Below are 15,414 nucleotides of genomic sequence, written 5' to 3' on the forward strand. Positions count from 1 at the left end.
CGCCATGACAAGTCTTGTATTTCATTCAAAGCAAACAAAAAGTGTCGCAAAGCAAAACGTTGGCGTCAGAAGAGGCAGGCTGCCTGGCAGGCAGGCAGGAAGGCTGCCTGGCAGGCAGGCAGACAGGCAGGCAGGCAGACAGGCAGGCAGACAGGCAGGCAGGCAGGTGGTTTCCTGTGAGAGAGAGAAAACATCTCCAGGAAGCAGAGACAAACTTTAATAGAACCCAATTGTGCAATGACAGCATGCAAATCCATCGTGAATCCAAGCAGCCAAGAAAGACAGAAAGAGAGCGCTCGTCCCCCCCCCGCCCGCCCGCCCGCCCGCCGTTGTCCAAAGCAAACCAAATCTACAAATAAGAGGACCTGACCTCCACATCGGTCAAGTCCTGGACATATGTACAACATGAAAAATGTACAAAATGGGCCTTGAACACAGTGAAATGGAAGTCAGTCTTGCTTGGGGGATCTCACGACAAGTCCCAGTAGATCGATGATGCTCAAGTTTTTTTTTTTTCCCTTTTTGCCCCTCCCCAAATAAAGACGTCAGCAAAGTTTGTCATCCGTTGAGTGAATTTACAAGAGTGGCGGAAGGTGAAAAACAACTGACCATTGGCTGCCAAGGTGACGGGATGCTTACTGTGCTCACACGCTCACGCTTTCATCCTGTCAGAATGTCCCGTCGGCCCGTGCCGAGTCGGAGCGCAACCGGGAAACCAAAAACAAGGAAAACTTGGACGTTGCCAGACTGGCGAATCAAAAAAGGACCAAGTGCTGTGCTTTGTCATCAGGTCTTTGTTAGGTTGCGTTCCCAACCTCCCTGTCATCAGGTCTTTGTTAGGTTGCGTTCCCAACCTCCCTCCCTCCCTCCCTCCCTCCCTCCCTCCCTCCCTCCCTCCCTCCCTCCCTCCCCCCCTCCACCACGGCGCTGTGCTGTGCTGTGCTTGCTGATGTGCTGGTCGTGTCCGGCTCTCGTCGTCCGGGTCGACTCTTTTCCAAAACCATGCAGGGCAGGGAGAGTTTGACATCAGATGAGATCATGGCTCGGCAACAAATGGTCTCCGAATCTCTCCGGCAGGTTCGTGCTCGCTGGTCCCGTCTCCTTGGGGGTGGGGTGGGGTGGGGTGGTGTGGGGTGGAGCAGAGGGGGGCGTCTACAAGGCCGATACTCGCACAATGTTGCTGTGCGAGTACGGCGAGGCGGCGCCGGACGAGCCGTCGGCGTCGGTCGCCAGCGGGGCGGCCAGGCCCACCATGCAGGGGCTGACGTAAGCCTGCTCGCATTTCAGGGGCACCGTCTCGTCCGCTTTGGCGTTGAGGCTGGAGCGGCTGCGACCAGAGCAGAGCAGAGCAGAGCAGCGCAAGTTAGCGGGCACAAGCGGTAAAAACGGTGCCGAGACAATCGCGCCGTGCCGTTTGCGTGTGGTCAAGATGCGACTTGAGCGCGCTAAGCCCCCGTCCGGGAAGCGGCCTCCGTTCGAGCCTCTTCGGCTGTAACGGGAGCAGAGACGAGCGTTTCCAATGAAGGAGTCGGCGACGGATGGGCGAGCCCTTCTGCCGAGGCGCTTATCCGGCTCGCCCGCCTGCCCGGCGCGTCATTTCTCTTCGATCTGCCGCCGTGGCTGTGGTCGGAATTCAATTTGGCATACGGCAGATTTATTTGCGTCTGTGGCACGTTGCGCAGACGACACGTCCCTGTAGCGTGAAAAAAGGGGATTTGCGAGCGACCAAAGCGGCGGCTCGGAGCTTTCGAGCCCATCCCGGTTGAAAATGACTGGCAGGCGTGTCTTGTGTTTTGGAATCCTCGGCAGCTCACTGAGAAGCTATTATGATGGCGCCCCCAGTGGTGAAGGGCCGCAGAAATGTGTCCAGGTGATTGTGTGAATAATGCAGTGCAGTGTAGCGCAGTGCAGCGCAGTGCAGTGCAGTGCAGTGCAGCGCAGTGGCCGACAGTCTCAGCTACCTGTTAGCGGCGGGCCTCTCCGGGATCTGGATGGTGCTCAGCTCCTGGTTCTTTGCGCTCGGCAGGCCGAAGCTGTTCTTCTTCCTGTGGCGCCGCGAGCAGCACGAGCCCAGGCCGTGCGCTGCCGCCGCCGCCGCCGGCGACGACGACAGCGAGGACTCGCGGGAGCCCGTCTTTTTCATCACCGAGATCTCAGTACAGTTGGCCTGGAACGTCTGCTCGTCCACAAACTCGTGGTTCTGCGGGGAAAGGAACGCGCAGCGCACAGTATGTGACTTGTGGCTTTTCGTCCTTCTCTGCACATTGCTCCAACATTTTAGAATCGCAATCGCTTGACCGACCACAGCCATCGAGGGGGAAAAAAAACCCCAACAACCCCGCTTTGGAACGTGACGGGCCCATTTTGACAAAGAAGTGGAAAATAGAGAAGAATCAGAAAACAGACGGCAAGCAACACGGTTGAGGTCGCTGACGGAGCGGCGTCCAATGCCAGCTCGTCCGATCGTCGGAAAGCCAATGACGGCGGGGCCAGATGGAGGGCCATCTGCGCAAACGTTGGCGGGCCTGGGACAAATGAGCACGACTTGAAGGTCAGGCTCGCTTGCTCGCTCGCCAGCGGGCTTCTGGCGGCAGGCGACGACGCGCCGCCGTCCGGGCCACGTCGGCTAACCTTCTTTACTCGCTACGCGTTGCAGTTGAAAAGCTAGGTAGCTAGCGTCAAAATGTGTTGTCATAGCTTTGCTAATGTTGTGAAGTGAGCAGCCCGAGCGAGTGAAAACGCTCTACGTCATTTTTCAGATGAGGTGCTGGAAGACGGTGATTGGTTTTTTTTTTCTGGGGAATTTAAGACTTGACGCATATGCCAGAAAATATTCTTGCTTGGATTGGCTTGGTCATTTCATCATTTGTGGCATCGCAGAAGCAGCAAGGTTTTAGCGTCCAAGTTGCCACGTTTCTCTTGACAGAAAGCTTGTTTTCTCCCCTTTTGCTTCGGAAACCCGTGTTTTGGGTGATGAACGCAAATGGCTGGATACTTTTTTCGATATACGTATATACGTACGCTGATAGTGCATTTGTGCTTGTGTGTCCACATGACATGAGTGGAATTGCGGCCGTTCAAATCCCGCCTTCCCGCTCGAAGCCGCAGCATATTAATAAGCCAGAGCGGCGATTTAGCGGGAGCCAGCCGGGCCTGGTTCGCACGAGCCGCCGTTGTCAAATTTGCGCGGCGTAGTCGCATTTAAAAGCCTCTTAAGCTTGTGAATGATGCATGGCGTGCCGCTTTGTTTGGCGGCAAGAATGTTTCTGGCCGGCTGGAGCCGCGTTCTCGTGGCAAATGGGGAATTTGCGGCTATTTTTAACTCCTGCCGCCCATGAATTGACTCGGCATCTAGCGCACGGATGAAAAAACTCACTTTGGTTCTATTTGTGCGACGCAGGCAGCCATGCAGGCCGCCATGCAGGCAGGCAGCCATGCAGGCAGGCAGCCATGGAGGCAGCCATGCAGGCAGGGCCGCCGTTTGCCCGTCCGTTTTGTCCATGTTTCAATTAAAAAGAAAGCTTTTTTCAATTTCATTTTAAAATGATTGAAGTCATTTTTCTCAACTGAATGCTTGCGCGATACACAGGACAGTTGCGAAAGGATTTTAGGCGGGACCTTACCGTGGTCTTCTCCAGGCAGTGCAGCAGGTGATGGTGTTGGCTCTCGAAGGGCGGTCCGGAGGAAGACTTCCCCACCAGGGCTTGTCCGGCCTCCTTGGAGGCCTTGCGACGCACACCGGCGGAAGAACCGAGACACGGAGCATGTCAGTCGGCGGCTGGGACCTCCACGGTTTGATGCCGCGAGCGACAGGCAACGGCTAGCTAGCTAGCTCACAAAGGCCCATCCGGAGCAATGGCAGCCAATCTACTGCGACCCGGCGAGCATGAGGATGTTCCGGAGATGCATGACAAAACACAACCGTTCTTTTGGTCGGGCCCAAAGGGGACCGTCGAGTGCAACGACGACGACGGCGGCGGCACGCTCGAGCACACAGATGGAAAACACCGCAGCAAACACGGCACAGAACCGGAAAGCGGCACCACCACCACCACCACAGTGCACATTGGATGAAGCTCTGGGATGGAAGGTGTTAGTCTGCGCTTACGTTCTCGGAAGCACAAAAACAGAGTTTTGAGGAGTTGGCGGGCGGGCTGAGCCGCCCGGAGGCCACCCGGAGGCCGCCCGGAGGCCACCCGGAGGTCACCCGGAGGCCACCCGCTATCCCGGAAGCTCCGTGCCACGCCATTTGTTTAGTTTTTTTGGTCCTTCCCTCTCCCCCTCCAAACGCTGTTGGGCAGACATGCAGAGCCGGCTTACGTCACGGCTGCTCTTCGCCACAAGGCGGCAAGGAAGGAGTTGCATGGACAGCATGTGGAGAGGTGCGATGCATGGAAGCGCTGGGATGACACAAGCCCCTCCCCCGCGGACCCCCACTGTTACCTCCTCCAGTGAGTGGATCAGGAGCCCGTTTTGTTTGTAGCGCATATAGGCATTAGTGCCCCGAATCTTCGTCGCGCGGATTCTAGCGAGGCGAGTTTTCTGTTTGAACAAACAGACCTCGGTTTTAGCCTTCGCCGTGTCGCAATTTAGCCAGGACATCCTCCGCCTCGTGTCTTAGCAAAATACAAACATTGCTCTTGCTGGCATTCTGGCCCCTGGGGGAGGACGGGGGTCCCCCGCCCGGGGTTCCCCGCTCAACCCCCCCCCCCCCCCCATCGCAAGACAGCGGGCGCTGCGCTTTCGTACCCTCTGGGCCCGTCGCTTCTCGGCCCTCTGGCTCTGGTGGTAGATGCGGCTGAAGTTGGACACGATGACGGGCACGGGCAAGGCAATGACCAGCACCCCGCTCAGCGAGCAGATGGAGCCAAACACCTTCCCCACGATGGTTTTGGGCACCATGTCGCCGTACCTGCGGGCGGGCGGGGCAAACAAAACAGCCGTCACCAACCGGGCAAAACATTTCCACGCCCGTCTCTGAGCCCGTCTCTGTTCTGGTTCGGACCGCTGCCCAGTGAAGTCGTCACGGCGACGAAAGCCCCTCAAAACGTAGCCATTTGACACTTCAAGTGTGTATTTTGTCAAACTATGTCAAAAAGCTTTTCTAAAAAGGAAAATATGTCTCCTTGAAATAGCCTTTTTTTTTGTGTGCGTGTGTTTCATGTTATTTTTTGTTCGCCTCAAAATAGTCGCAGTGACCCGGGAGTACTTGAAAGAACCTGAAGCGGGCGAGCAAAAAATAGGACTCGTGTGAAGACGGCCTCCTTCCGGCGTGCCGTCGTCACGTTGCGCTCCTTTGGTACGAGCTGGCTGGCGTGGCAGATTCCTTTGTGTCGTTTTTGTTGCCAAAAAAAGCCCCGCAGAGGCCCCTCTCTATTTGCAAGTGGGACACGTTTGACCTTTGTCCCGGCCGAGGCTAACGGCGGAAGACGTTTTCCGTTCCCCTCGTCATATCGGCCAGACCAGGCCTGGCCAGGCCAGGCCAGGCCAGGCCAGGCCAGGCCAGGCCAGGCCAGGCCAGGCCAGGCGGCTGTCGCGGTGCGCTTCCCAAAAAAAGAAAAGAAATGGCTCGCCGGAGAGAGGCACTCGCGCTGATGGATTGTTCATAAGAGGCGAGAGCCGAGCTTCGCATCGCCATGCATTTCCGCCTCCTTCAGCAGGCCGCCGGCGGGCAGAGACGGATTAAAGGCGCGTCGAAGCTCGAGGTGGCGGTCCAGGTGACGGATGGCCGCATGCCGCTTATCGCGGCGGGCGGAAAGCGAGGCCGCGAGCCAGTATCCGTTCCCATCCGTCATCTGCCCGGGCTTTTCCCCCAAAGTAGCCAATCGTCATTTTGGGGCAAGAAGGCGGCGAGCGGGAATCCTCTGATATTTCAACTCGAGTCCGAATGAGGAACGCATTTCTTTTTCCCTTCCGTTTGCCATTGCCAGACGGAGGGACAGCTCCAAAGCCAGTGAGTTGGCGAGGGAGGTGGCCAGTTTGCCGTCACCACGGAAACCTGCTTTTGATTGGGGACAAAAAACGACGGTCTGCCGTTTTCCCTTTTACTCGACCGGGTCCTATTTAGCGGCGGGCGACACCCCGAGCCACCGGGGGCCACCGCATGTGGTGTACTTGAAGCATTGTACAAAAGCAATCTTCGTGCTGGATTGTCTTCCAGCCCGTGTCTAGAATCAGACCGCCATCTGGTTAGTGGGAAGCGAGAGGGGAGGGAAAGGAAAGGAAAAAAAAAAAAGCCAGAGCCATCTGTATGACAGTACAGATACGTCATTGGGCATGCTCGGGCTTCAGATAGAATTCAATTCTTCCGGCTGTCCGGCAATTGTGAAAAGAAAACCGGCAGCGGCGGCGGCGGCATCTCCTTGGAGAAGCGGCAGACCGCCCGTCTCCAAAACACGCCGCAACCTAATCCGGTCGGCCAACTTTGAGAGAGACGACGCTCGAAGCGGCCGTTTTGGTCAAAATGAAGTCCGAATGACAAGAGCGCGCTCTGCGCTGTTTGCCAGATGCCCAAGATCAACAAAGATCCAAGAAAAAATGCTTGCATTCCACAATTTGATCCCATCATCATTGGCGTCGTGAAGCTTTCTTGACAAAGGCTTGAACGCCGCTGCTCGGAAAACAACGCCACCGTAAAACCAAATCGCCAGCCTCCGATGTGGGCGAGCCATCATGCTAATGATCCGGCTGCACGGCCGCGAGAGCGCCTGTGCTTTCTGGGAGGCTTCCAGAAAGGACGACGGGCCGAAGGGCACTTTTGACAAATGGTCAGCCTGCCGCCGACAAGGTTGCTAAGCGCGCTCGTGAACGGGACCTAACGAGATTGGCCGCTAACCCAAGTCGGACGGAAAGGGGCGTCCGCCCCGTCGCCTTTCCCGTGCCATCGGGTGACGCCCAAGCGGGAGGGAGGGAGGGAGGGATAAAGACGCGGTGGCGTCAAAAGGGAAGCGGCCCCTCATCGCCCTGGCAGCAGATTAGTGCTCGGCGGCGCAAGATTAACTTTCATCTGCAATCTCTCTCTGAGCAGCCGCTACAAATCAGCCGCTTGAAATCAGACGCTCAGCTCAGCTGCCGGAATCTTGCAAATGCGGCTAAAAAGGCGCTAGCGGCGATGCTGCCGTTGCGTCATGTGACCGACCGTGCGGGCCTTTCTGGAACCTCAATGGCCCTCTTCTAATAGTCCGTGGTTCCCCTTTCCGTTTCATTTCAAAACATGACGGAAAAATAATAAGTCTGGGCCACGGGCGGGAGGAGCCAAAGGTGGTGATGACAATTGGCAATCGATCAGTGGGCGGCGGCGGCGGCGGCGGCGGCGGCGGCTTGACTGTCTGCCACAGGCCTCCTGACGCCGGGCGGCGCCTCGCCGTTAACAATGAAGCTCGTTGCTTTTAATCACACTATCACGCCCCCCCCCTCCCTCCCTCGCTGCCGCTATCCCGGGGGGCTTTGCTATATTTAAGCTCCTTTTCATTTTTTTTCACTCAGCACTTGCTTTGTGGGACATCAGACAACACAAGGAGATATTTATACATGGAGCTCGGAGGAATCAAATTCAACGCCTCCCTCTGACGCTGAGAGGCTTTTTTTTTTGTTTTTCTTCCCGCTCCTCCTGTCACACTCCACCAATGTGTAATCTTTCTCCTCCAAAAGAGAAGCCGCGTTGGTTTTCTCCAAGACCGGACGTCAGCAAGTCCCACGGTTCGGCTTCCCTTTGTTCAAATAGTTTGGTGCCCTCGCGCATCAGCGCCAGTCTGCCCAACAGGCGCTCCGAGTACGCCGCCGCTGGCGAGCGCCAAACGGATGCTCCTGGCAAATTTGGCAGAGGGCGACTTTTGGCACTCGGCAACGTCACCAGCGGCCTTGCTAGATGTACGTATACGTATCTCTGCAGCTCCCCAAAGATGAAGGCGCTTTGCCCGTGACAGCTGCGAGAGGGGAGCTTTCCAGTCGATGAGGCTATTCGGATCAGCCGAGTGGCAAACAGCTGTCGTGCCGTGCCGCGCCGTGCGTCAGGCGGCCGGGAGGCGTCATCCTGCAAATGACGTCACGTGTGGGCGGGGCTCCGAGCCGCCGCGTTCTTCTTTTTTGCACGTGTCGGTCTTCGCAACCGCTCGGCACATTGGAGCGAGCGCGCGCGCGGGCGCGACACGACTTTGAAAGCGGCGAAAAAAGTGTCGCAGATGTCGCAGTCCACATGGGCAATTAGCAGAGAGTACAGTCACACTGCTTTACCTTCAACATATGCTGTGCGTGTCCACGCATCTGTCGAGATGTCTCGCTTTGCTGTCCCACGCGCCAGAGAAAACCCAATCCCCGGCCCCTCCCCCCACGGAGACAATGGGACTGTGGAAAGGTTTTGGGGAGGCCTGGTGAATTCTAGTTGGGTGTTTGCCATTGTGACATCCTGCGGCGGGCACAAAGCTCCGCTCGGTTGCCGCAACCGCGTCGGCCGCAGAGGCCAACCACTCGCGCGCCTTTCATGCCACAATTGATGTGTGTGTGTGGGGGGGGCTTCATTTTGCTCTTATTTCAAGACCCGAGTCCCGCGGGCCCGTCGCACGCTAATCTGATTGCCGCAAAATCCTCCGCGGAAATGGAATGGCCAGCTGAACTCAAGCGCTGTGCCCAGGCCAGGCCAGGCCAGGACAGGCCAGGCCAGGCCAGGCCAGGCCAGGCCAGGCCAGGCCAGGCCAGGCCAGGCCAGGCCAGGCCAGGCCAGGCCAGGCCAGGCCAGGCCACGTCTCTCTGCCGGTGTCTGGTTGGCGTAGAAGCTTGACTTTTGCCCCGAGCGTTGAGAAACGTACTCGAGGAATATGCAAGCGCTCGGGATCCCGTTGGCAAATTTGTGCATTGTTTGTGACATTGAGCCGATCTGGCAGACTACAAAGCAGGAATTGGCCAATCGCAACGCTGACGCGGCTCGGACGGACGGACGAGCGGGGATGACGGTGGAAAGGGCCGCGTCGTGGAGCGTTCCGACAAAGTGACGGCGTGCACGTGCGTGCGTGCGTGCGCCTGCTAATATCCGTGAGCCAGTTCCATCTGTATGCAAATACGGCAGGCGCGCCATGGCCAAGATGCCATCGTTTGTCATTTGCGCATGACTTGATGGACTGATTTGTCGGCAGACGCTTTGAAGCCCGTCACGGCAATATAATATGTATCTTGGCCGGGGCGAGCGCAGGCATTTGTCAACGGCTGCTAGTTGTCACCAAGCGAGCAGTCTCCGAGGCCAAGTTCCGTCCACGTGGACTGTCCGTTTCTTTTGTATTCTTTTGCAACTTCTGGGGGCAGCAGCTGATGGAGAATGAGGACACAATGTGTGTGCGTGTGTGTGTGTCGGTCCACGGCGCCGGGCCTCAGCCCGTTCTCCTCAGCCACCGCAGCTCCCTTGTGAGTTGCGCTCTTTTGCCAGCTGCTCTCACCTTCAATCGCTTGTAAACCACGGATGCGGCGACTCGAATGCAATGCAAAGACGGCTGCGTCGGATGCGCTCGAAACGGCGCGGCCCGCTCGAAACGCGGTGGCGGCGGCGGCGGCGGCTCCAGATGTACTCGGTCTAATCTGGGCCGCTAATCAGCATGCACGGCGGCGGCGATAAGAAAGAAGGACGGAGGGAGGCGGCCGTCCCCAAAGATCCGTTTGGAGACAAATCCTTTTGAGCGACCAGCCGCCGGAAGAGCCATAGCCGGCGACCTACCCCAGCGTGGTCATGGTGACGATGGTGTACCAGAAGGCGGCAGGGATGCTGGTGAACTTGCTGGCGGCGGAGCCCTTCTCGGCGTAGAACATGACGGTGGCGAAGATGATGATGGCCATGGTGAGCGAGAAGAGCAGGAAGCCCAGCTCGGAGGCGCAGCTCTTCAACGTGTAGCCCAGGATGCGCAGGCCGGCCGAGTGGCGCGAGAACTTGAAAATCCGGAAGACCCGGAAGACGCGCAGCGTGACGAAGGCGCCGCTCACCTGGTCGTTGTCGGTCATGACCAGGCCGATGTAGTAGGGCATGATGGCCACCACGTCGATGACGCTCATCACGCTCTTCATGAACTTGAAGCGGCTGGGAGCGGCCATCAGCCGCAGCAGGTACTCGACGGTGAAGATCATGACGCAGGCCGTGTCCAGGCAAAAAAAGGCCAGCGCGTAGCGGTCGCCGCACGACACCTCGCGGGCGCGCTCGGCCGGCGCGCCGCACGGCACCGTCTCGGCCACGTTGGCCATGACCGAGACGGCGATGAAGAAGCCCGTCACGTAGTAGAAGACCAGCGCCAGCGTGCTGGTGTGCGGGTTCTCAAAGGCGCGCCACAGGTACTCCCGGGCCGTCAGGTTGACGGGCGCCGCCTCGGCGCCGGCGGCGTCCATCTCCTCGTCGTCCTGCAGCCGCTCGGCGTTCTCGCGCCGCCGGTCCTTGTACTCCTCGTAGCAGCAGTCCCCGATGATCTCCGGGATGATCCCGAAGAAGGCCAGCTCCTCGTCGTAGGCCGAGATGCACTCCTGGCGCGGGTAGTGCAGCTTGCCCGTGCGGTAGAAGTTGAGGATGTGGCGGAAGATGTCCGGGTCGCGGTCGAAAAAGTACTCGCCGCTCTCCTCGTGGAAGAAGAAGTCCTTCTCGCTGCTGCCCAGCAGCGTGTCCGGGTAGCGCTCCAGCGTGGTCCGCCACGTCTGGAAACGGCTGCCGCTCACGTTGAGGATCAGCAGCCCGTCCTGGGCTTTGACGCCGCCGCCCCGCTTGTCGGCCGGGGGCGCCGGCATGGGGGTGCTGGCCACCGGCATCCAACCGATGGCCGCCGCGCGGGCGAACGGGAGCCACGCCGCCACGCCTGCTGCCATGCTCACCTGGGGGACAATCGAGAAGGTTAGGAGGGGGGCGACAAGCGGGAGCGCGCGCGCGCACGCACGCACACGCGGCAGGTTATCGCAGTGCGGCCACAGCGTGACGAGACGACACGCGCTCCGATCCTTTGCGGCAAAGCCATTAGCCGGCGCGTCTGCATTGGCGCAAGCCCAAAAGAAGAAGAATGCTGCTGCTGCTGCTGCTGCTCCTCACGCATGCATCCCTCGCTCACTCGCATCCCTCGCTCGCTGGCTCACCTCTGAGGGTAGGCTGCTCCTCAAAGCGCCTCTGCGGGGTCTTGAATGCAGGAGACTACTCGCCGTATCGCCTCCCATCCATCTCACTTGCCAAACAAAGCGGCCACGGCACCACCGCGCCGCATCAACAAGTTCAAGAAAGCGTCCGGGCCGAGCCGGGCTGGCAGCCTCTCTCTCCCTCTCTCTCCCTCTCGCTCTCTCAGCACTGGCTTTCGACGTCCCTCTCCGAGCATCCGCGAGCCGAGGGGCTTCCCCCCGCGTCTATGGTGGCGGCTCCTCCTGGACAAAGTCCCGTTTGTTGGCGTCTAGCGCAAGAGCACCCTCCTCTCCTCTCCTCTCCTCTCCTCTCCTCCTCTCGTCTCTTTCTCTCGCCGGCAAGCGAGCGGCGAGAGAAAGAGAGCGAGGCGGAGAGAGGGAGCGAGAGACGAGCGGTCCAATCCGCACCCACAAATTCCTCTGCTGCTTCACAGCCAGGGGAACTCATCATCGTGTTGTCATCGCCAGGGGGGAGGGGCGAGAGGGGACGCTCACAGCGAGCATTCCACCGCCCGGCCGACGCCGAAGAAGCCAAATCGGAAGAGTTGAAGATGAAAAGGACGGCTTGGCTATTTTGGATTCCGTGGCCGTTTTTCCTCTCCTTGGAAAAAAAACCCGTCAACTGCAAAAACATTCCCGATTTTGGGACCATTCAGCAACGGTGCTGCTGTCTGCCATTGGCCCATCTTCACAGAACGATCCTAAAAGTCGGCGCCGGTGTCAATCAAACGCAATTATTACACGCGGGCTCGGCGTTTGAATTTGCCGGCCGATCGATGGACGGCTAGCGTCGGCCGAGCGGCCAGATGAACGCGCTTGGCAAAGGTCACGGCAGCCTGACATTTTCCAAAATAAGCATAATCGATGAGCCGTCTCTTGTATTTCATAACACTGCGCGTGGCGTGGCGTGGCGTGGCGTGACGTCTCCGGGGGGACTCTCGCTTTCTCTCGCCCGTGGATGAAAAAAGCGCACTGCCCAAGCGTGACGTCGCGTAAATAAACGGCAAACATTTTGGGGGAACCTTTTTCGCCCGGCCCGGCCCGGCCCGACCCGACTCAACGGCTCAAAGGCATTTTAGGCGTTAAATGTAAAAGGATATAGGAGAATATTGGTGTGTAATAGTGTACAAATCTCACAAAGAAAATGTTTCAACGGAAGATGCAGTTGGCCTTATTTTTCAGTTTGAGTTCACGACCAGGCTTCTTCTTTGTATTAATCGGGAGCCCTGTGGCGCCGCACTGCTTCTCACAGGTCAGTCTCGGTACTACAATGAATCTGCTACACGCATATTATCTCAGTTGGGCTTTGGAAAGGAATGGCTTCAACAAGAGTCAGTTCAGCACCGAGGACAGCGCCCGAGCTTGCAGGATGGGTGTAGACACGTTAGACGCGGTCTGACCCGTGGCCTCTCGCGGCAGGCTGCTGGTCCTTTCTGGCACACAGCCCAGTTTGGCTTCTCTCTCTCTCTCTCGCGCTCTCTCTCGCTCTCTCTTTTTTTTTTCCCGGGGATGAATGCACGGGAGTGTCAGTGGGCCCATTAGTGTGTGTCGCGCAGACTCGGCGTTGGGTCGGGCCCGGCGGCGCCGTATTCATCAGGGCTTTTCAATATTCCGGCCGTTGCCAAATGGCAGCCGTCGCATGCAAATGGCGGCGGTGGCGGCGGCGGCGACGACGGCTTCTCCCAGCGAGGTGGAAAGAAGACGAGCTTGTTCGATTGAATGAGGGGCGGCAATTTGAGTTTGCATTCAATGGAATTGTATTTGGCAACCAATGGTTGATGTTTACGCTTTGGATGGGCGGGCCTTGGAAACAGGAGCTTAACTCTGCTGCCGTTTTGCGGCTTGGCTCACGTGGCCTCCGCAATGTGGCAGCCGAGCAAGCGCCGTTTTGGTGCTATTTGTACGCTTCTTTGACATGGGTGTCAAAATGGCGGTTGTGCTCATTTCGTCCGCTTTGCGCCGTTTTGGGTGAAAGGCTCCCGTGTTCCGTCACAAAGCTATGGCGACGCGGCACAAAGGCGTGTGCACGCCGTTTGAGATTTGGAACTCCCTATTGACTAATGAATGGCCTTTACCTTTATGGATGGACGCTTTGGATGGAGTCATTAGCGTGCGTGCGTGCGTGCGTGCGTGCGTGCCCCCAACAAGGTTGAACAATCCATCCGGCGTTTAGCTGCTGTTTGCAATCAATCAACGGAGCTTTGCTTTTGTTTGCACTGCAGTAAGTGGCCGTTGATGACGGGCAATTGACGGGAGGACAGTCAGCCTCCTGAACGGGCTCCAGAAAAAGAACAAGAATTTCCTAGCCATCGGAAAGCAGATGTTTCGCCGACCCCTATTTCACGCAGGCGCCGATCCGTTGGAAGCCTCGACCGAGTGTGAACACCGCCGCCGCCGCCGCCATAAATCCACCGCCGACTCCTTTAAGCCGAGCCTCGTAAAGCATGCAAAATTCACAGCCAGTGGCAGCAAATGGCTCGTAGATAAGGAGGCGTTAACAAATAGAGAAAGTTTGCCCACCGTGGAGGCCGTCATCCAACCTTGTGACGTCACCAATCATCTTTGGGACTCGCGGGCACCGGGCGGTCGTAACCCCCCCCCCCGTCCCCATCCCCCGCCTCTAGTAATGAGTTATTGACCCCCTGCGGATGTGTGAAAAAGAGCAGGCCTGCCTCCTTGCTTCTTTTTTGCGTGTGTACATTGACCCGCTTCAAGGTTCACGTGTTCATGTTTTAGTGATGCGGTCTGAGGAGATTGATGCGTTGCTCCTCGTGCATGAAAGGATTTCACCAGGGGATGGATGGCGCGCTTCTCCCTCACCTCACCTTCGTCCGGCGAAATCCGTCTCTGTCTGCCGCCTCTCGTCGTTTTCCCCTTTTAGCCACGGCGGAGAGGTCGAACTTGAATTTGTCATTGAACTACATGCGGCGGGAAAGGAGCCTTTGCTGCCGCTTGCGCTCTGGATGGATGGATGGATGGATGGATGGATGGATGGATGGATGGATGGATGGATGGATGGATGGATGGATGGATGGATGGATGGATGGATGGATGGATGCTCTTGGGGTGCTTCAAGGAGTAGAGCGAGCAGCCCGCCCGCCCGCCCGCCCGCCCGCGGGAATATCCAAGGCGTCGCTCTCAATGGACCGCTTGCGTCTTATTTGCCAAGTGTTAATTGTCAGCTTGCGTCCGGGAGCAGCAAGTTGGGCTAGTCTTAGCTGGCGGTTGCCTGGCAACAGCTCCCAGCCAATACTTGACCCTCCGCTGTACAAAATCAAACAGGACCATCATATCTCTGATCCAAGGCCATTGGCTGCTGAGCCTTTAGCTCGTCGCTAAGCTAAGAGAAGCAGCCGCCAACCGTCGTGCCGTATCCATCATCCGGCGTATTTGTCCAAAGTGCAAGCCGTTCCGTTCCTGCGGCTGGCCTCGGCTCGGCTCGGCGCGGAATGCCAAAGCGCGTCAGCGACTCGCTTGTGCAAAGCTTTGAAGACCATCTTTGCACCTAAGAGCCTTAAGCAAAGATAAGCAAGCGTGTATTGCAAATGAAGGAAAGAGCCAGCAGGAATTAGGCGATAACCTGCCGCCTATTGGAGGTGGCCCGTGCCAGCTTTGCTGACATTCTGCAGGGGGTGCAGCCTCCTCCCACTTTTTGGCTCTTTTTAAAGCCAACTCTGTCACGTTGGCTTTTATCTGATGCCCCCGTGAGCCCGTATCTTAATGACGTACACGTGATACGCTTCGGCTCCTTCAAAAGGCAGAAAATCATTTTACAGCTGAGCAGACTGAACAAGATTCTTTCCACCTTGTTTCCTTGGGAGAGTCTGCTTGGCTTCATGCTAACAAAAGCAACGGTTAGCGTTGCGCTTTCTCAACTTTGTTGTCGCTTTGAATGCAAATATTCCGTATTCCTGCTCTGTCCTGCCCTGCCCTGCCCTGCCCTGCCCTGCCCTGCCACACAAAGTTGCGTGTTTTATTCAGCGCGGAATTGTCAGAGGGCACCCGCCATGGCGCTTTTGGAGAACGGCTCGGGGGCGACCCGAGGCGAAGCGCCTTTTTACGGCAGCGCGGTGAACTGTCCTCAGTCGGTTCACGCGCCGCCATTTTCCATTGGCGCGCACCTTCGAGCCTTACCTTCTCTTTGTGTATTCCCAGGAGCGACAGAAGAACAACTGATGAAGGCGAGCGAGTGAGGCGCAAGAATGCACAAGGTGGGTGAGTGTGTATGTGTGTGTTTGTTTGTGTGGGTGTGTGTCCGTTTCCCGCAAGCTGTGAGAAAAACCTGCAACT

At 57.6% G+C, this 15,414-nt stretch overlaps 1 protein-coding gene and 1 long non-coding RNA gene across 4 annotated transcripts in view; one reads left to right on the forward strand and one right to left on the reverse strand.

Annotated features, from left to right (window-relative positions):
• Window positions 1-15,414, forward strand: part of LOC148397212 (uncharacterized) — a 50,353-nt gene that overhangs the window by 485 nt on the left and 34,454 nt on the right. Inside the window, exon 2 of the long non-coding RNA XR_015858992.1 lies at window positions 15,280-15,335. This is a non-coding gene — a long non-coding RNA (uncharacterized LOC148397212). The remainder of the gene's footprint in view (window positions 1-15,279; window positions 15,336-15,414) is intronic.
• kcnd2 (potassium voltage-gated channel, Shal-related subfamily, member 2) lies at window positions 921-11,549 on the reverse strand. 3 transcript variants are annotated; one of them, XM_088379347.1, is made up of 8 exons: window positions 11,089-11,549; window positions 9,964-10,833; window positions 9,701-9,861; window positions 4,750-4,912; window positions 4,444-4,542; window positions 3,624-3,725; window positions 1,962-2,200; window positions 921-1,327 (listed from the first exon to the last, which is right to left on the reverse strand). In XM_088379347.1, the coding sequence occupies exons 1-8, from the start codon at window positions 11,164-11,166 to the stop codon at window positions 1,153-1,155; spliced, it is 1,887 nt and encodes a 628-aa protein (XP_088235473.1). In that variant the 5' UTR covers window positions 11,167-11,549; the 3' UTR covers window positions 921-1,152. The 3 variants fall into 3 exon arrangements, with proteins under 3 accessions (XP_088235473.1, XP_088235471.1, XP_088235472.1); XM_088379345.1 differs by having other exon boundaries at window positions 9,701-10,833; window positions 11,089-11,547; XM_088379346.1 differs by lacking the exon at window positions 4,444-4,542 and having other exon boundaries at window positions 9,701-10,833; window positions 11,089-11,547.

This window comes from Syngnathus floridae, chromosome 6 (assembly GCF_059516105.1).
Source record: "Syngnathus floridae isolate MCC-2025c chromosome 6, RoL_Sflo_1.0, whole genome shotgun sequence".
NCBI classification, from domain to species: domain Eukaryota; kingdom Metazoa; phylum Chordata; class Actinopteri; order Syngnathiformes; family Syngnathidae; genus Syngnathus; species Syngnathus floridae.